We start from the raw sequence: 21,602 nt of genomic DNA on the forward strand, positions 1-21,602 counted from the left end.
CTCAGTTCGCCCCCATCCCCTGTCCTCTTTGACTACTACAAGACCGGAGGCAATGGAGAGAAAGCCAATGATTTTTAAATTAGGAAAAAGAAAAAAAAAATAATACAATAAAAAAAGCTCTATTGTTAGGAATTTTAAAAATAGCTAAATCTTGTTCCCAAGTTATTATCGTTCTGTTAATATTGTCTGATGCCATCTTCCTGCTAAAAAATGCCAAAACCTTTTAGCGGGAAATACATCAATGTGAAATAATTTGAGTAATTCTCTTCTGTTAGAACTATTATGAAACTGTTTGCAACAGGTGATTAAGAAATATCTCTTGACAATGAGATAAGTAATTAGAAGGAAATGTCTACTACTTAGATGTGTTGTTTGCCCCACACCCTTCTCCACCTTCCATTCTTTTGTACTATCTACTCTTTGTTGTTAACTAGAAAATGACATGCTACAATATAGTTGATACTAAATATCTAAGGTTTGTTTATAGTCTTTGCTACCCTTGGCACAAGACCCGAAATTTTTGGGGAGGGTGGGGCAGTCGATTAGATTGACCCCAGTATGCAACTGATACTTAATTTGTTGACCCTGATGTGGATGGATGCTGACAGCTCCATAAAGAAGTGCTGATCTTTAGACAGAACATGTGGAAGAGGGAGACCCAAGAAGACATGGGATGAAGTACTGAAAATGACCTCAGGATGCTGAACTTTTCAGATGAGATGATGAAGGACCGAGATACCTAACACCTTGCTGTACTCAAGAAGACCTGTTACTCTACAGCAGAACTGTTAAAGAGGATTCACCTGCAAGAGTCCTGTGCTGGTGCTATGTAAAAAGCATTCATCCTGATGCCATGTCAAAATATTCATGTGGTGCCACATAAAATCACCCAGAACACTCTGTGAAGTGATTGGTGTTAGGGAGGGCATCCAACCGTAGAAACCATGCTAAACCAGTCTGGCCCTTGGTGCAGCTCTCTGGCTAACCAGCTCTGGTCAAACTGTCCAATTCATGCCAGCATGGAAAGCAGATGTTAAATGATGATCATGATGATGTATGGACTATCAGAACTTTTTTGGCACTCCATAGGCTTTAATGACTGACTGAATATCCCATGGCAGAAGGAAAGCTAACCTGTGAAACTGCTTAAGTATGGTGGAAACCCAAGTAGTTTCAATAACAGATTTTAACTCTGTCTGATTGCAGTTACACAACTTAGTCATCTTCTCTTTAGTTATACCCCACAGATTCTGCATGGGGTTCAGTTCAGATAAGTTACCTAGTCAAAGGAGTTCGTTGATGTGATGATCAGCAAACCAGACAGTGGTTGTTTTTACATTGTGTGTGGGTACAAAATCCTGCTGTAACAATAATTCCACATCACGAAAACGCCTGTCAGCGGAAGAAAACATGAAGTGCTTCAAATTCTCTCAGCAGGCCACTGCTGGGAATGTGACCCAAGGGAAACATTGTAGTCAAACATCTGCATATAATTTGCCATCTAAAATCATCACTGACTGGGAATTTGAAGTGAGAATTTGATACTAAGCTTATTTGGTATACTGTACCTCTTCCTCTAAACTCTGTAACTCACCTGGACTGCGCCCCCATACAGAATCTGTGGGGTATAGTTGATAGGATGGCCAGCTTGCTTAACAATGATCAGATAGAACTGAAGTGAGAATTTGATACTAAGCTTATTTGGTATTTTGTGCCCTTTCCTCTTTCCTCTAAACTCTGTATCTCCATTTGAGTTACAATCAATGTAAGAGTCTGTCAAGAGAAATAGTCTATCATGAGATGCTTCGTTCAGTTGACAGGCTTTTAGATGGTGCAGAATGTATGTTCCAGCAGGATTTGGTAACTAGTATAAAAAAAAACCACTGCTGAGTTTACTGTTTATCACATCAACACATTTCCTTGGCCATGTAACTCACCTGGACTGCACCCCCATACAGAATCTGTGGGGTATAGTTGATAGGATGGCCAGCTTGCTTAACAGTAGTCAGATAGAATCAAAGATGGCTATCAAGACACCTAGGCTTCCATAATATAAGCAGTGTCATAGATTGGTTTCCTCTGTGAAGCAAACATATTCAGGCAGTCATTGAAGCCAAAGGAAATTCAATCAAGTTCTGACATATATATCATCTTTTAACTCTATTTTAATGATATGATTTGGATGTTCAATTATTACTTTCTAATATTTTGAGATTGGATTTTGAACAGTCACTGAATGGAAACCATAAACATTATCTTATATTAAATATTGGGAACTATTAATTTAGATTAATTTATATTTAGTCAGCCTAATATGATTCAGTTGAAGTTTTGATATTCTGACTTAGCAACTTATGCATAATATTCTAATTTTCTGAGATGCACTGAAATGTTCTGACTTGCTTACATGCCTGATGTATAGTGTATTAACCCTGGAATAAGGAAAGGTAAAGTTGAGCTTACTATGAACTGAACTCATGTTCTAGAGTTGTGGTTCTTAACCTTTTGTTTTTTTTAATCTTTTTGTGGCCTCCCTTTTTAAGTAGTTGTTATGCCTAGTGCTCACCAAGTGCAGTATCGCAACTAAACTAATTTAACATAGGCAATCATTGCCTCACTGAGGCAATGAGTAGTGAGTGAGACCTTTGGAAATATGCTGTGCCTGAGAAGACCCGGCAAGCCAAGTGAGACCATAACCCATAGCCTTTGCTAGGGGTGTAGGCAGCCTACTTATGCGTACCTTTCCTTCATTGAACACTAAACTCTGCTTACAAAGACCTGTTGGGGCAAGTGAAATCAAAATCGAAATTGAACCAAATTCAATGACTGGCACCCATGGCAGTGGAGTGCTAACAGCACCGTCCGAGCGTGATCATTGCCAGAGCAGCTGTCTGACTTCCATGCTGGTGGCACGTAAATAGCACCATTTGAACGTGATCGTTACCAGCATTGCCTTACTGGCACTTTTGCCGGTGGCACGTGAAAAAACATTCAAGCAAGGTCGTTGCCAGTGCCGCTGGACTGGCTCCTGTGCAGGTGGCATGTAAAAACACCATTTGAGCATGGCCATTGCCAGTTCCGCCTGGCTGGCCCTTGTGCCGGTGGTACATAAAAGCACCCACTACACTCTCAGAGTGGTTGGCGTTAGGAAGGGCATCCAGCTGTAGAAACTCTGCCAGATCAGATTGGAGCCTGGTGCAGCCATCTGGTTCACCAGTCCTCAGTCAAATCGTCCAACCCATGCTAGCATGGAAAGCGGACGTTAAACGATGATGATGATGAATGATTTATAAATTTTGCTCAAAAAAATGGGTTGTATAAGCTTTAAACAGTGAAATGTTTCCTTTGAATGTTTCCTTTGAATGTTTCACTCTTGATTATGATGGGTAGTAGCTATCTTAAAACATAATGTTGTTGAGGTTGTTGTTAAGGTAATGCTGAAAATTCTGTCTTTCTATAGTGTATACTAAGCAAATCAGGGTGAAAAAGCCCCTGCCTCTTCCACATGCAGGTAAAGATGAATTCAGCACTGTAGGTAAATGTACCACCTGCTAATTAACCTGCCTGATCACTACCAACAGATGGAATAAGTTTTATTATATTGCATTGCATTTTCTCATTTAACACAAGCTTGAAATTAATCAAATATTTTCTTAGTATTCATTTATCTATGCTACAATCTATGAATATTGTTCTGCATTACACATTGTAATTTAGCAAACATTAATTGATTTTTAACACATTAGATTAACATATGATGTATAAACAAGCCTAGATATTATATATAAATATATATGTGTGTGTCTGTATATGTACATACAGAGACATCAATGCCAGTGCTGCCCGACTGGCTTCCATGCCGGTGGCACATAAAAAGCATGGTTAATGTCAGTGCCTCCTGATTTGCCCCTGTGCCAGTGGCACATAAAAAGCACCTACTATACTCTCGGAGTGGTTGGCATTAGGAAGGGTATCCAGCTGTAGAAACCTTGCCAGATCAGATTGGAGCCTGGTGCAGCCTCCTGGCTTGCCAGTCCTCAGTCAAACTGTCCAACCCATGCCAACATGGAAAGTGGACATTAAGCGATGATGATGATGATATATACACTTACATATATATATATATAATAATGGTTTCAAATTTTGCCACAAGGGCAGCCATTTTGGGGGAGGGGATGTGTCTATTACATTGACTCCAGTGTGAAACTAGTACTTTATTTATTGATCCCGGAAGGATGAAAGGTAAGGTTGACCTCGGCAGAATTTGAACTCAGAATGTAGTGACAAGATGAAATACCACTAAGCATTTTGCCTGGTGTGCTAACAATTCTGCCAGCTTGCTGTCTTATATACATAATAATAACAGTAATTCTAGGATGGAATTTATAAATATATATGTATGTTTCTGTATATGTATATATACACTTCTGCATGTGACCAAATGGCTATGCACACATACACACACACACTCACTCACATACACAATATTAAAGGCAAGATTATTGAGTAAATAGTCCCTAGTCGGGAGTTCAGATCAGCCAGGGACATTTTGTTGTGCTTCTGAAGAGAACACTTAATTCTCCATTACCTCAGTTTGCCTAAATGCGGGGAATAGGCATCAGGTGATATGAGAATGATTGGTCTTAGCCTGAATATATAATTAAAATTTGTGGACACACAAATGATTTATTAGTTACAACATTCCTGCATCTATTTTTGTGCTATTTATTGTTAATTTATGAATAGCAATAATGTTTCTTTTTTGTATGTGTTAATTTAATTTTCTATAGCTGATTGATAAATTGCTTTGTATATAATAAATGGTTTCTGTTACTGTAAATAATATATTTTCCTTAAATTGAAGGAAGTGTGAATATTTTGTTATATTGACATTGCTAACTTTTTTTAAGTTATCAATGCAGTGATGCTGTTTCTATGAATTATTGTGAATTATTTGCTATTCAGGATGGGATGTTCAATGTTATTTATTTATTTATTTTTTTTATTATTTATCACTCTACTGCTACCACCTAAAATGTTAGTTCTTTAAATATTTTGTGATTTAGGGATATTCAGTTGATAATTTCTTTGGTTAGAGCTGAGCTGATGCTATTTTGGGGGACTTTGTGTCAAGAAGAAAAGTAAATAATTCCTCCCAGGAATAAATTTCTATTTTTGCTGTTTTACAAATTCTGTTTATTGATCTGTTAATCTCTGATACTTGAAATTTACAAATCAATAAATTTCATCCAGTAAATATTTATAGCACCACTGTGCAGGCCAGTAACTCACACATCACTATTGTGGAGGAAATAGTTTAGACATTTATATGTATATATCTAAACCCTTACTGAAAGAAATACAACTAGTTGTAAATTTTTATAGAAGCAATATATCCATATGCATATATTTCAAGAACAGTGATACTGCTATATGCAAATTTCATGAACAGCAATGTGGCTATCTGAAAATGTTAGGACTAGCAATGTAGCTGTATCTACATTTTATTGCTAACAATATAGCCGTGTGTACATATCTTGTCTAGTGCTGTAAATGTGTGAATATTTCATGGCTACTAATGCAGCTGTGTGTATATTTCATGGATAGCACTGCATTTGAGTACCAATTTCATCACTAGAAATGTAGCTATAAGTGTGTGTACATTTCATAGTGAGCAAAGCAACAGCTCTATGTATATTCTATGGCAAGCAGTGCAGCAGCTGTAATTACATTTCATGGCTGGCAGTGTAGCAGCTGTGTGTGCATTTCATGGCTGGCAATACAGCGATTGTGTGTATATTTCATGGCTGGCAGTGCAGCATCTGTGTGTATATTTCATAGTTGGCAGTATAACAGCTGTGTATACATTTCCTGGCAAGCAGTGCAGCAACTGTGTGTACACTTCATGACTGGCAGTGCAACAGCTATGTGTACATTTCATGGCTGGCAGTGTTGCAGCTGTGTACACATTTCATGGTTGGCAGTGTAGTAGCTGTGTGTACATTTCATGGCTGGCAGTGCTGCAGCTGTGTACACATTTCATGGTTGGCAGTGTGGCAGTTGTGTGTACATTTCATGGCTGGCAGTGTGGCAGATGTTTGTACATTTCATGCCTACGAATGTAAGTTTGAATTTTCTATGGATAGCAATATAGAATATATGTTCTTCTAACAGCAGATGTGTACATTGACATATGCTTCCACTCAAGAAGCTTATATTTACACTGATATTATAAGAAAAGGGAACATAATAGATAAAATCTAGACATCATTCTATAAAATAAGTGTGATATGATTGTAGAGTTGGAAATAGTGTGGGCTCAGTAAGTGTGATCTGATAGCATAATATGGTGAGAGATAGTATGGAATAAAATCTTGAATCTAAGGAAAGCAGCAATGCTGGAGCATGTTGGTAATAATTAACCTTGAGAATTTGGTAAGTTTAGTAATTTGTGAGAAGGATTGAAGAAAATAGATCCTTTTCTTTTGTATGAGGGTAAGGATTGAAAAGATAGACTGATAGCTATATATATATATAGAGAGGGAGAGAGGGAGGTGAGATATGTTACTTTGGCTGCAGGTTAAAGTAAATGAGTAAGCATGTAATGTGGGGGAGTGAGGGAGTAATGTGAGGAGATGTGTGAGGGTTGGCAGTCTGGAGTAGGAGGTAAAAAAAGAGGGAGGGAAGTTGAACTAGAGAGGGAAAGTAGAAGGAACTAATATTTCTAGTTGAGCAGAAGGATAAGACAGAGGAGATGAGGAAAGAGAACACAGTAAGATAAGAATGGAAAATAAAAGACACACACACACACACACACACACACACACACACACACACACACACACACACACTCTCTCTCTCTCTCTCTCTCCTGCAGTTGATGAAAATAAGTACTAGTTAAGTACTAGGGTCAGTGTAGTTGACTAGCCTCCTGTCCCATGATTTCAGACCTTGAGTCAATAATAGAAAGCATTATTGTGATAATGTTTATAACATTGGCATATAAGGTCTGAAATTTGAGGGAGAGTGTCTAGACTACCACTGACTCCAGTATTTCACTATTACTTTATTTCATTGACCCCAGAAGATTAAACGGTAAATTTAGCTGTGGCGGGATTTGAACTCAGAATGTAAAAGACCATAAGGTACTAAAAGTCATTTTATCCAATGCTCTATTGATTCCGTATCCCTGCACAATATTACAGATTTGCAGAGGAGAGTTACAGTATATAAAAATCATCCTAGCACATTACTGGTACATAATTTTTGACTTGAAGAGGAAAAGTGAAATTGATTTTGGTAGGATTTGAATTTGAGGAGAGGGGTTTAAAATACCATCATCTCCAATACTTTACTGGTACTTAATTTATCAACCCCCGGGAAGATGAAAACTAAAGTTGGGCTTGGTGTGATTTGAACTCAGAATGTAAAGAGCCACAAGGCATTTTTGCTCATTTACTGTAATGGTTCTGTCAATCTGTCATTATTATAATAACAATAATGATGAATACAATGATAATTATAATTATAATGAAAATTGCACAAAATAGGTGGTTGTTGTTTAGTCACTGGTCATCTTTGATCAAAAGACCTCTATAGTCAAAGACATTCTAGCAATGATCACTCAGTTTTGTTAGCAATGGACCACTCAGTCTTATTTTCAGAGACTTAGTGTATCTTGGACTACATTTTCCAGTGTGCCCCATCCTTGTTCATGACAATAGGTTAGGATCTGAAATAGACTTGGCTGTTATTTCTAACAGATTGAAGAACCATGTAGAAAGCTCTCATTTTATTGACATGTATTTTTACAACCTCACATAGATAAAAGTGGCATTCAACTTCTGTTAGATTTACTTTATAGCCACTCTGTCATATTTTTAAAAACATTTCTAACATAGTTTAAGTAGACTAAGTCCACCTCAGCTGGATTTGAAATCAGATTATAAAAGAATGTAACTAAAAGTCATTTGGTCTGGCCTTCTGCTGTTTCTGATATTCACTCCTCAATGATGGTGATGATGATGATAGTGGCAGCAGTGATAATCTTTAACCCTTTAACTGCAAAATTAAATTTTATGGTTATTCTAGTAATGATATTAAATATCTACTGAAAATAGAATTGGTATTTTCTGCGAGTCACGTTGCCTTAATAAACTTGTATTATCTCAACAAAAAATAGTTTCAAACATGACATTCTGAACAAAAAATAGACTGACTTATAAAGCTGCTTTCTGTAGTTTAGGGTAATGAAATTTTGAGTGGATATTTCTGATTTCTACAGCAAAAGGGTGAATATTTTCAGAAAGCTACAAACTTTAGAGGGTGGGAACAGTTGATTAAATTAACTTTGTAGTATTTCATTTATACTTAGTTTGTTGATCTCTTATAAGGATAAAAGTCAAAGTTAACTTTGTCAGAAATTGAACTCAGAATATAAAAAGAGACTTAACTAAATATGTACAAGGCATTTTCTTTGCCACTCTACAGAATCTTGTCCTGAAATAATAATAGTAGGCCATACCAAAGGATACATCCTTGTTCTGTATAAGGTTGTGCTGTTCCAGTTGATAGATTCATGTAGCTGAAGAATGATACTTCCAAAGTGTAACATAAGGCTTTTTCATCAAGGCAACTTCCAAGAGTCCTGAAAAAATGATAAGAGGTGAAAGGAATTTAATGATTACATTTTCAGTGAACACTGGTAACAGACTTGTTCCTTTCACTATTTGTTGTGTGTGCATGTGTATGCTTGTGTGCATGTATGTGTGTGTATCATAACCATCACCATCATTATTTAGCATTCTTTTTTTCCATGCCAGCATGGGTTGGATGGTTCAACATGAACTGACAAGCTTAAGGGCTACACCAAACTCCAGTGTCTGCTTTGGGATAATTTCTCTGGCTGGATGTCCTTCCTAATGCCAATCACTTTACAGAATGTACTGGGTGCTTTTTTATCAAAGCACCAACACTTGTGAGATCAGCAACATTGAGGGATATGAAAGTATGGGACAGGATAGAGGGACAGGGGCAGGGTCTTGCTAAACAGATGAATACATGTCCAGCCAAGGGCAAAAATTACTTTTACTCAAAAACAGGTGAGTGTTGATAATAGGAAAGGGTCTGGCCATAAGAAACCTATATTAACAAATTCCACATGACTCATGTAAATATGGAAATGTGGATGTTAAAATTATGACGATGATGATGATATATGTATATACGTATGTATAATGTGTGTGTATGTGTCTATATATATGTACTTGTGTCTTTATGTGTGCATGAATACAGTAGAGTAAAAAAAATCCAGAGTTGTAAAGAACGCTGTACAAGGATGTAATGTAATGTAGGTTATAAATTACATTTTAAGATGAAATTACATAGTTTGCCACTATTAGTTTTATGTTTCACTAGTTTTCAAGTAAACAATTTTGTATTTCTATATAGGATAAACTCAAAAACCCATTAAATAAGCTCTTTAATGTAAACTAATTGATGAAGTTGGAACATTAGTGTATGAGGCTGCCAGTAATTTCCCCAACTTGCCTTTCTGAAGACAAAAATAACAAACTTTTTTTATATATATTTCATATGTTATATTATATTATATTTATTATATAAAAATAGATTGCATTAAAAAAGGACAATCTACTCAAGTTTTGCCCTTGGCTGATCACAGCTATATATAATCATGATTATTATCATCCTGACTATCATTATTGTGATTGTTGTGACATCTACTTTTCCATAATTGCAAGAGTTAGGCAAGATTATGTTGGGACAGAATTCTCTACAACTGGGTGCCGTTCCTGACATCAACCTTCGCATTTTTGCCAAGTTAGGTAATAATTCCCCCAGCATCTCAAACAATGAGCAACTTGAACATGGCTACATGGAGAACTGGAAACAAATGACATTGTTTGAACGAACCTTTTGTTTACGACTAGTGATTAAGGGAAAGGTGACGGAAAATATAGATTCACACACAAACATGTATGTATATATATATATATATATATATATATATATATATATATATATATTTATATATATATATATATATATTTATTTATATATATATTTATATATTTATATATATATATATATATTTATATATATATATATATATATTTATATATATATATATATATTTATTTATATATATATTTATATATTTATATATATATATATATATTTATATATATATATATATATTTATATATATATATATATATATTTATATATATATATATATATATATATTTATATATATATATATATATATATATATATATATATATATATATATATATATATTTATATATATATATTTATTTATTTATGGGTTTCAGCCAAGTGGCTGTGGTCATGCTGGAGCACCACCGTGATTTTCTGTCTTTATGCTTTGCTCTCTTCACGTTCCTTGCATGGCTCATCTCCTGCACCTGATATAGGCCAATCAAGAATTTTGATAGCACATCTGGTGTATAAGAGAATTTGACATCGCTGCCCTAAACTGTGTCTCATTTCGAGCCATTGGTTCGTCTGGTATCGTGGAGAGGAAAGCGTCGAGTTTTGTCTTGAAGACCACCACATCCGTGTCTTGCAGGTCTCTCAAATGTTTTGGCAGGGCATTGAAGAGCTGAGGTCCTCTGAAACCGAGGCTGCTGCAGTATCTTGTTCTTATGTGAGATGCAGTGGACGGCACCTTTGGCACCATGCAGTGGCGACACATGCGGGCATTCCTGTAGTACTTGATGCCAAAGTTTGGCACCAGTCCTTCCAGTATTTTCCATATGTATATTATTACATATCTCTCCCGCCTGCGTTCCAGGGAGTAGAGACCTAGTGCCTGCAGTCGTTCCCTGTAGTTCATCTGCTGGACTGTGGCGATCTTTTTTGTATAGTGCCTCTGAATTGCCTCGAGTTCTGCTGTCCGTTTGACACTGTGTGGTGACCACAACTGAGAGCAATAGTCTAGGCGGCTCAGGATAAATGTCTTCCATAGAGTCAACATGACTTTTTGATCCCTTGTACGGAATGTCCTCAGTATCCACCCCGCCAGCTGTCTGCACTTTGCTGTCAACTCGACAATGTGCATGTGAAATGATGTATCACTACACATGTTGATGCCCAGGTCTCTCACGGCTTGTGGTTCTGGGATTGCAGTACCTCCAGGTCCTGTGTATGCCAGTTGGGAGGCACTTGTGACCTTGTAGCGCAGTACTTGAAATTTTTCCGCATTGAACTGCATATTGTTTTGCTCTGCCCACTCATATATTGCATTTAGGCCATTCTGTAGGCTTACAATATCATCAGGATTCTTTATTGCCTGAGATAGTTTTGTGTCATCAGCGTAGCTAGTGACAGTGGCTCTCCGAGTGACCATGGGCATGTCCAGAAGGGCCACTATGAACAGTAGTGGCCCCAGGACAGTTCCTTGCGGAACCCCGCTCAATATTTGTGTTTCCCTAGATAGTTCTCCATTGGCTGCAACTGTCTGACTTCTACCATTCAGGAAGTCATGCAGCCATTCTCCTAATTTACCAGTTATGCCAAGGTTTCGCAGCTTGTGACATATCAAGCCATGATCAACTTTGTCAAAGGCTTTTGCAAAGTCGAGATATATCACATCAACATTTGAATGGTCAAGTAGCTGCTTCAGGACCCAGTCATAATGCTGCAGGAGCTGCGTGAGGCAGCTTCTACCTGGACGGAAACCATGCTGGGTCTCATTCAGCAAGTCATTTTCTTCTAGGAACGCAATCAATCTCCTTCTGACAATTCGTTCCATGACTTTGCTAATATGTGAAGTCAGAGAGATGGGCCTGTAGTTCCCAGCCTCTGCTCTTCTTCCACCTTTATGGATAGGACATATGGTGCCTTCCTTCAGCTTTTTGGGAAGTTTACCATTTACAAGGAAACTCTGGAAGAGTATCCGGAGTGGTCCTGCTAATTCTAGTTTACACGACTTTAAGAGGACAGGCGGGAAACCATCGGGGCCAGTTGCCGAATTTAAGCTCATTTCATTTATGGCAGCTATTACATCTTCCTCTTCAATGTCAATGTAGGTAATGGATGCAGTCTTTTTCTGCTGAGTGCTATTGTCAAAGAAATCAGCTGGGTTCTTTATCTGCATGTGACTCAGAGGAGAAGTGAAGACACTCTTGAATTGTGCACTGAGCACTTCACTTATCCATGTGGGATCCGCAGTCAGTGAGCCATTAGGCAGGAATAGGGGTCCTATCTTATACTGTACCGTAGCAGTCTCTTTTGCAAATCTATAGAAAGCCTTGGGGTTTGTTTTTATGCTTTCTACTGCTCTCTTCTCCTTCTCTGCTTTCTCCTTTTCATGGTAGAGTTTAATCTTGTTTTCTATTTCTAACAGTGTTAGTTTTAATTTAGCCCTTTTCCTATCCCCCAGTTCTCTATTTAACTGGTTTGAGATCTTTGTTCTGTGTCTCATAAGGATTTTCCTGTCTCTAGGAATTCTATTGGCATGTTTGCTGGTCTTTCTATATGGCACGTATTTGGTGCATATGTCTTGTATAGTTGACATAAAATGACTTAGTTTGAGGTCATTGTCTTGTATAGAAAGGCTGTCATGCCAGTTTTGATTTCGAATCTCTCTGCGAATTGACTTCCAGTCTGCCCTGTGGAAATTCAGGTTGGATATTGCTTGGGTCCTCCTGGTGGGGTGGGTGTCAGTGGGTTGCCTAGGACCATACATAGTTAATTCTATAATGTTATGATCTGAGAGAGATGTGGGCGTTATTTTCACATTATGGATTAGGCTCACATTGTTTGTGAAGCAGAGATCTAAAATATTGCTTCCTCTGGTTGGTTGGAGTATCACTTGTTCCATGAACAGCATGTGGGATAGTTCTAACAAAGACTTTGCCTGGCTTTGTTCATGCAGTGACATCCCAGAGAGGATGTGACCTTCAGGCCATTTAACATTTGGGAGGTTAAAGTCGCCTAGGAAAAGTATATTGATGTGTTGGTCCAGATTTGTCAAGACCTCTTCTATGCGTCTGAGGCTGTCCTCAAATTTACCCTCCTGCTTTGCGGTATTTGGTGGATGGTATGTTGAGCATACAACTACATCAATCTGTTTTATGTGTACTATTAAAATATCACAGATAGAGTTTGAGTGTGATAGGAGTAGTAGGGGTGTGACATCTTCTCGGATGTACATTGCAACTCCCCCATGACTTCTATCCCTCCTGTCTGTTTGGAGCACGGCATACTCTGGTATGTTTATCTCCGCATCTGCTATATTAGGTGTTAGATGCGTTTCAGTAAGCACCATGCATATTGCTTGATTGCATGTAACTAGGTCTTTCAAGTATAGAAACTTGTCTTTGCCGCCTGTTCGTAATAGGCCCCGGATATTCAGTAGGAATATGGGTGTGATATCTGTGCAGGGGTTCCTGGTGTTAGCGGTGACCATCCCTGATCCATCATCTGTGGTGGTCTTGGATAATGGTTCATGTGGTGTTGACTCTGTACCCTCTGCATCCACGTTAACTGATGTACCATTTTCTGGGCCAAGCTTAAAAAAGCTTGCTGCTCAGCTACTGCAGTTCGTACAGCCTCTGCATACAGCCTTTTGCTGGGAGCAGAAGGAATATATGGACTTCTCTCTTTGTGAGTCCTGTTGGTATTCAGTGGATTATGTGTATGTAGGGTTAAGCTTTCTGGTCTCCCTTTTCTGCGCTCCCACTTATTTTGTTTTAAGTGGTTATCTACCTTGTTTAGCTGGTGGTGTTTGGGGTTGGCAAATTTGCAGTTTCGCCCCTTTTCCCCGTGCCAGCAGGTACCATTTAGGTAGAATTTACAGATCTGTTTCTTTTTCTCTGTATGAGGTGCTTGGGCTTAAAGCCTGTTTGTGTTTGTGTTCACCGTCTTCTTGTCTGCTCTCCTGTCTCTGTCGCTTGGTGTGGTGCTGCGTTGGCTGTATTCATCATGGCCATTGCAGCCCTCAGCAGTGGCTACAGCACTGGTGGCATTTGCCTTGTCTCGGTGGTCCATTTGGTCCTCTTGAGCCTGAGCACAGTGTGCAGGGTCTTCACTGCCCTTTTTTGTGTCCGTGTCTCTCATAATGCCTTCTAGGAGGTCAAGGTGCGGTTTCACGAGCTCGTAGGAGCGGATGAGCTCCAGTTTCTTTCGATCAATTTGAACCATTGACCTGTGGAAATTGTACCTATCCAGGCTTTTGACTATTAGATGTAGGAGTTTTTAAATCAAGTCTGGACCTCTTCCTATCGAGAGTCCCAGATGAACCTACCTCGCGGCAGGAGGTGCAAATGAGGGTTGCTAAATCAAACTCCATTCTTCACCAAGTGCCACATATTGTAAGAGGCTCTCTGTAATAACAGTGTAGCAACACGGTGGTGCATCAGCATGGCCGCAGCTCTAAGCTGAAACTATTAAAAAAAAAAAAAAAAAATATATACATATATATATATATATATATATATATATATATATATATATATATACATGAATATGTATATATATATATATAAATATATATATATGTATATATATATATATATATATATATATATATATATACATATATATATACATATATATATTTATATATATATATATATATATATATATATACATATATTAATAAATTATAGGGTGGCAAAGAAAATTTTAGAAATTTTATTTACCACCAGTGGCCTAGCGAGAGTAAAAACAATCAATAGACTATGTATTATTCATTAGAAATGCAGAGACGCCTATAATAGGACATCTACTCGCTAGAAATAGCAGCAAAAATACTACATACCACAAAAGTTAGGGATAATTTCGAAAGGAAATGAAAAATAAAAACTTTTACCAATCTATATTCTGTACCATGGTTTCAAGTCAATTTTAGTAAGATAAAGATTATATCTTACAAGGTCAGACTTTCGTCAGCAGAATTGACCAGACAACATATGAAGCACGAATCAGTACGCCGCATGGTTCGTGTTTTTATGTCTAATTTTTCAAAATATACCGCGTATTTATGGTTTACCTAATCGGCAGCAAATACAAAAATGCAAAATGCCGAAATTCCTACAGAAAATCATCCAAAAAGAATTTTATCATTATTAATAAATTATAGGGTGGCAAAGAAAATTTTAGAAATTTTATTTACCACCAGTGGCCTAGCGAGAGTAAAAACAGTCAATAGACTATGTATTATTCATTAGAAATGCAGAGACGCCTATAATAGGACATCTACTCGCTAGAAATAGCAGCAAAAATACTACATACCACAAAAGTTAGGGATAATTTCGAAAGGAAATGAAAAATAAAAACTTTTACCAATCTATATTCTGTACCATGGTTTCAACTTTTGTGGTATGTAGTATTTTTGCTGCTATTTCTAGCGAGTAGATGTCCTATTATAGGCGTCTCTGCATTTCTAATGAATATATATACATATATATATATTTATATATATATATGTATATATATATATATATATATATATAAATATATATATATGTATATATATATATATATATATATATATATATATATATATATATATATATATATAAATATATATATGTATGTATTTAAAAAAATTTTTTTTTTAATAGTTTCAGCTTAGAGCTGCGGCCATGCTGATGCACCACCGTGTTGCTACACTGTTATTACAGGGAGCCTCTTACAATATGTGGCACTTGGTGAAGAATGGAGTTTGATTTAGCAACCCTCATTTGCACCTCCTGCCACGAGGTAGGTTCATCTGGGACTCTCGATAGGAAGAGGTCCAGCCTTGATTTAAAAACTCCATCTACTTTGTGCAGATTCCTCAGGCTCTTTGGGAGAATATTAAAAAGCTGTGGGCCCCTGAAACCCAAACTGTTGCAGTAACTCCTGAAGCACGATGGCATTGCTGGGATCTTTGGCACTATGCAGTGTTGTCCCGTTCTGGCATTGGTGTAGCTTTCAATGCCAAAATTTGGCACAATTCCTTCCGGGATCTTCCAGATGTATATTACTGCATACCTCTCCTGCCTTCTCTCCAGGGAGTAGAGTCTTAGCTGTTTCAGCCTTTCCCAGTAGCTGAGCAGTTGCAAAGAGACAATCTTCTTTGTGAATCTCCTCTGGATTGCTTCAAGGTCTGCTGTTAATTTCAGACTGGTGGGTGACCACAGCTGTGAGCAGTAATCCAGGCGGCTGAGCACGAATGTTCTCCAGAGGATCATCTTGGTTTCCTTATCTCTGGTTCTGAATGTTCTCAGGATCCATCCAGCCAATCGTCTGCACTTTGTTGCCATCCTGGTAATGTGCACTTGGAAAGAGGTATCATCACTCATGTCGATACCCAGATCTCTCACTGATTTAGGCTCTGGGATTGAAATTCCCTGCGGACCAGTGTACTCTGTAAGTTTCATATTCAGTTTTGGACGTTGGTAGCGCAGGGCTTGGAATTTTTCAGCATTAAACTGCATATTATTATCCTCAGCCCATCTGTAAACTGAGTCCAATTCCTGCTGCAGGTGTGCAACATCACTGGAGTTCTGTATTTTCTGCGAGACTTTTGTATCGTCTGCGTAGCTTGCAAGAGTAGCTATCCGGGCACTTGAAGGCATATCTGAGAGAGCGACTATAAAAAGCAATGGTCCCAAGACAGTGCCCTGTGGAACACCGCTCATTATTTGTGTTTTCATAGAGGTGGCTCCATTAGCCACTACGGCCTGACTTCTATCTTTCAGAAAGTCATGTAACCACTCTCCAAGTTTTCCAGCTATGCCAAGATCACGCAGTTTGTGGCATATCACACCATGATCCAGTTTGTCAAAAGCTTTTGCAAAATCAAGGTATATTACGTCCACATTTGAGTTGTTGAGTAACTGCCTCAACACCCAGTCGTAATGTTGTAAGAGCTGGGTCAGGCAGCTCCTACCTGGTCGAAAGCCATGTTGGGTATCACTCAGCAATTTATTTTCTTCAAGGAATGCGATTACTTTTCCTCTGACTATCCTTTCCATGACTTTGCTGATGTGTGAAGTCAGAGAGATAGGCCTATAGTTTTTGGCATCTGCTCTGCTTCCCCCTTTATGGATTGGGCATATTATTCCCTCCTTCAGCTTGCTTTGCAGTCTTCCGTTTGCGAGAAAGCTCTGGAAGGGTTTTGCCAGGGCATGCTTACATGATTTAAGGAGGATTGCTGGGAAACCATCAGGGCCAGCAGTTGAGTTTGTGTCCACTTCATGTATAGCTAGTAGTACATCTTCTTCGCTAATGTTGATGTATTCCATTGTAACTGCCTCACTGGTTATAGGGGAGGTAGCAAAGAAGTCCACTGGTTTGTTCACTTGTCTGTGCTCCAATGGAGTGGTGAAGACACTTTTGAATTGCTCATTCAGTACCTCACTGATCCTAGTTGGACTGTCTGTGAGGGAGCCATCCTTTTCGAAGAGGGGTCCAATCTTGCAGCGTACTGAGGCTGTTTCTTTTGCGTAATGAAAGAAGGCCTTTGGGTTTGACTTAATGTTTTTTATAACCCAGGCTTCTTTGTCTGCTCTCTCCTTCACATAGGATTGTTGCAGCCTTTTTTCGATCTCCATCAGTGTCGTTTTTAGGCGGGACCTTTGGCCATTCTTGGGATGCTGGTTGAGTCGATTTGCAACTTTCGTCCGTCATCTCATCAGGATCTTCCTCTCCCTTGGAATCTTGTTCCTATTTGTTTTGGCCTTGTGCTCTGGGACATATTTCTGGCTTATGGCTTGCACAGTAGACATGAAACATTCTAGTTTCATGTCAATGTCTGGTGTGGAGAGACATTTTGGCCAATCCTCTCTGAGAATCTCTTTCTGGATCGATTTCCAGTCCGCTTTGTGGAAGTTCAGATTGGAGAGATTTTGGATGCTTCCTTTAGGCTGTATGTCTCTGGTTTCTTTTGGCCCAAACATAGACAGCTCTATTATGTTGTGATCCGAAACTAATGTCGGCGTCACTTTCACATCATGAATGATGTCCGTATTGTTCGTGAAGCAGAGATCTAGAATGTTATTCGCTCTAGTTGGTCTGAGAACAGCTTGCTCCATGAATAGGGCATTGGTGAGGTTGAGCAGGCATTCCACTTGTGCTTGCTTGCGATAAGTCATTCCTGAGAGTATGAGACCTTCGGGCCATTTGACGTTGGGGAAGTTGAAATCACCCATAAGAAATATGGTCACATGGTGTTCCAGTTTAATGAGGATTTCTTTAATTCTAGTGAGGCAATCTTCAAATTTGCCTATGTGGTTTGGAGCATCCGGTGGGCAATATGTATTGCATATTACTATATTATGTTGTCTTATGTATACAACTTGGGTGTCGCATACCGAATTTGAGTATGACAGTAAGACCTGGGGTGTGAGGTCGTCACGGATGTATACAGCAACTCCATCATCGCTCCTTTCCCTTCTGTCTGTTCGCAGTATGACATATTTTGGTATGTGTACTTCTGCATCCGCTATATCAGAGCCTCGTTTTCGTTCCAGAGCCTCGTTTTCGATCCAGAGCCTCGTTTTCGTTCCAGAGCCTCGTTTTCGATCCAGAGCCTCGTTTTCGTTCGAGCCTAGTTTTCGTTCAAGAGCCTCGTTTTCGTTCCAGAGCCTCGTTTTCGATCCAGAGCCTCGTTTTCGATCAAGAGCCTCGTTTTCGTTCCAGAGCCTCGTTTTCGATCCAGAGCCTCGTTTTCGTTCCACAGCCTCGTTTTCGATCCAGAGCCTCGTTAATGTTAGGAAAACGAATGCCACCCAGGATGTGCCACCCTCGTAAGTGTGTCATTGGGCTCCCCATATGTGCCGCTCAGGTTGTTCCACCCTCCTAAGTGTGCTATAGGGCTCCCCATATGTGCCGCTAACGGAATATAACGGAAACTAACGGAAAGTAACTGAAAATAACGGAAGGAAACGGTAAGTATCGGAAACCAACGGAAACTAACGGAAAGTAACGGAAACCAACGGAAACTAACGGAAACTAACGGAAATTAACGGAAACTAACGCAAAACAACGGAAATTAACGGAAAGGAACGGAAAAGAACGGAAAGTAACGGAAAGTATCGAAAAGCAACGGAAACTAACGGAAACTAACGGAAATTAACGGAAACCAACGGAAAGTAACGGAAACTAACGGAAATTAACGGAAACTAACGGAAAGTAACGGAAAGTAACGGAAGCTAACGGAAAGTAACGGAAACCAACGGAAACTAACGGAAATTAACGGAAAGGAACGGAAATTAACGGAAAGAAACGGAAAATAACGGAAAGGAAAACTATGCTCGTCCAGAGCCTCGTTTTCGATCCAGAGCCTCGTTTTCGTTCGAGCCTCGTTTTCGATCAAGAGCCTCGTTTTCGTTCCAGAGCCTCGCTTTCGTTCCAGAGCCTCGTTTTCGATCCAGAGCCTCGTTTTCGTTTCAGAGCCTCGTTTTCGTTTCAGAGCCTCGTATTCGATCCAGAGCCTCGTTTTCGTTCCAGAGCCTCGTTTTCGATCCAGAGCCTCGTTTTCGTTCCAGAGCCTCGTTTTCGGTCCAGAGCCTCGTTTTGGTTCCAGAGCCTCGTTTTCGTTCGAGCCTCGTTTTCGATCCAGAGCCTCGTTTTCGATCCAGAGCCTCGTTTTCATTCCAGAGCCTCGTTTTGGTTTCAGAGCCTCGTTTTCGTTCGAGCCTCGTTTTCGATCCAGAGCCTCGTTTTCGATCCAGAGCCTCGTTTTCGATCCAGAGCCTCGTTTTCGTTCCAGAGCCTCGTTTTCGATCCAGAGCCTCGTTTTCATTTCAGAGCCTCGTTTTCGATCCAGAGCCTCGTTTTCGTTCCAGAGCCTCGTTTTCGTTCGAGCCTCGTTTTCGATCCAGAGCCTCGTTTTCGATCCAGAGCCTCGTTTTCGTTCCAGAGCCTCGTTTTCGTTCCAGAGCCTCGTTTTCAATCCAGAGCCTCGTTTTCGTTCGAGCCTCGTTTTCGATCAAGGGCCTCGTTTTCGTTCCAGAGCCTCGTTTTCGATCCAGAGCCTCGTTTTCGTTCCAGAGCCTCGTTTTCGATCCGGAGCCTCGTTTTCGATCCAGAGCCTCGTTTTCGATCCAGAGCCTCGTTTTCGATCAAGAGCCTCGTTTTCGATCCAGAGCCTCGTTTTCGTTTCAGAGCCTCGTTTTCGATCCAGAGCCTCGTTTTCGATCCAGAGCCTCGTTTTCGATCCAGAGCCTCGTTTTCGTCCCAGAGCCTCGTTCTCGTTCCAGAGCATCGTTTTCGATCCAGAGCCTCGTTTTCGATCCAGAGCCTCGTTTTCGTCCCAGAGCCTCGTTTTCGTTCGAGCCTCGTTTTCGTTCGAGCCTCGTTTTCGATCAAGAGCCTCGTTTTCGTTCGAGCCTCGTTTTCGATCCAGAGCCTCGTTTTCGTTCCAGAGCCTCGTTTTCGATCCAGAGCCTCGTTTTCGATCAAGAGCCTCGTTTTCGTTCCTCAGCCTCGTTTTCGCTCCAGAGCCTCGTTTTCGTTCCAGAGCCTCGTTTTCGATCCAGAGCCTCGTTAATGTTAGGAAAACGAATGCCACCCAGGATGTGCCGCTAACGGAATATAACGGAAACTAACGGAAAGTAACTGAAAATAACGGAAGGAAACGGAAAGTATCGGAAACCAACGGAAACTAACGGAGACTAACGGAGATTAACGGAAACTAACGCAAAATAACGGAAATTAACGGAAAGGAACGGAAAAGAACGGAAAGTAACGGAAAGTACCGAAAAGTAACGGAAACTAACGGAAACTAACGGAAACTAAGGGAAATTAACGGAAACCAACGGAAAGTAACGGAAACTAACGGAAATTAACGGAAAGTAACGGAAAGTAACGGAAGCTAACGGACAGTAACGGAAACCAACGGAAACTAACGGAAATTAACGGAAACCAACGCAAAATAACGGAAATTAACGGAAAGGAACAGAAAAGAACGGAAAGTAACGGAAATTACCGAGAAGTAACGGAAACTAACGGAAACGAACGGAAATTAACGGAAACGAACGGAAAATAACGGAAACTAACGGAAATTAACAGAAACTAACGGAAAGTAACGGAAAGTAACGGAAGCTAACGGAAAGTAACGGAAACCAACGGAAACTAACGGAAACTAACGGAAATCACGGAAAGGAACGGAAACTAACGGGAACTAAGGGAAATTAACGGAAACCAACGGAAAGAAACGGAAAATAACGGAAAGGAAAACTATGCTCGTCCAGAGCCTCGTTTTCGATCCAGAGCCTCGTTTTCGTTCGAACCTCGTTTTCGATCAAGAGCCTCGTTTTCGATGCAGAGCCTCGTTTTCGTTCCAGAGCCTCGTTTTCGATGCAGAGCCTCGTTTTCGTTTCAGAGCCTCGTTTTCGATCCAGAGCCTCGTTTTCGTTCCAGAGCCTCGTTTTCGTTCCAGAGCCTCGTTTTCGTTCCAGAGCCTCGTTTTCGATCCAGAGCCTCCTTTTCGTTGCAGAGCCTCGTTTTCGTTGCAGAGCCTCGTTTTCGTTCGAGCCTCGTTTTCGATCCAGAGCCTCGTTTTCGATCCAGAGCCTCGTTTTCGATCGAGCCTCGTTTTCGATCAAGAGCCTCGTTTTCGT

General features: G+C 39.7%; 1 protein-coding gene across 1 annotated transcript in view; it reads right to left on the reverse strand.

Annotated features, from left to right (window-relative positions):
- The window catches only part of LOC106877315 (cytosolic carboxypeptidase 6-like), a 1,751,930-nt gene that overhangs the window by 44,289 nt on the left and 1,686,039 nt on the right, over positions 1 to 21,602 (reverse strand). The window contains exon 10 of the mRNA XM_052971128.2: positions 8,535 to 8,647. Coding sequence (XP_052827088.2) covers positions 8,535 to 8,647 — 113 coding nt within the window. The remainder of the gene's footprint in view (positions 1 to 8,534; positions 8,648 to 21,602) is intronic.

The sequence above is a fragment of the Octopus bimaculoides genome, chromosome 10, assembly GCF_046866305.1.
Source record: "Octopus bimaculoides isolate indiv1 chromosome 10, ASM4686630v1, whole genome shotgun sequence".
Taxonomy (NCBI): Eukaryota; Metazoa; Mollusca; class Cephalopoda; order Octopoda; family Octopodidae; genus Octopus; species Octopus bimaculoides.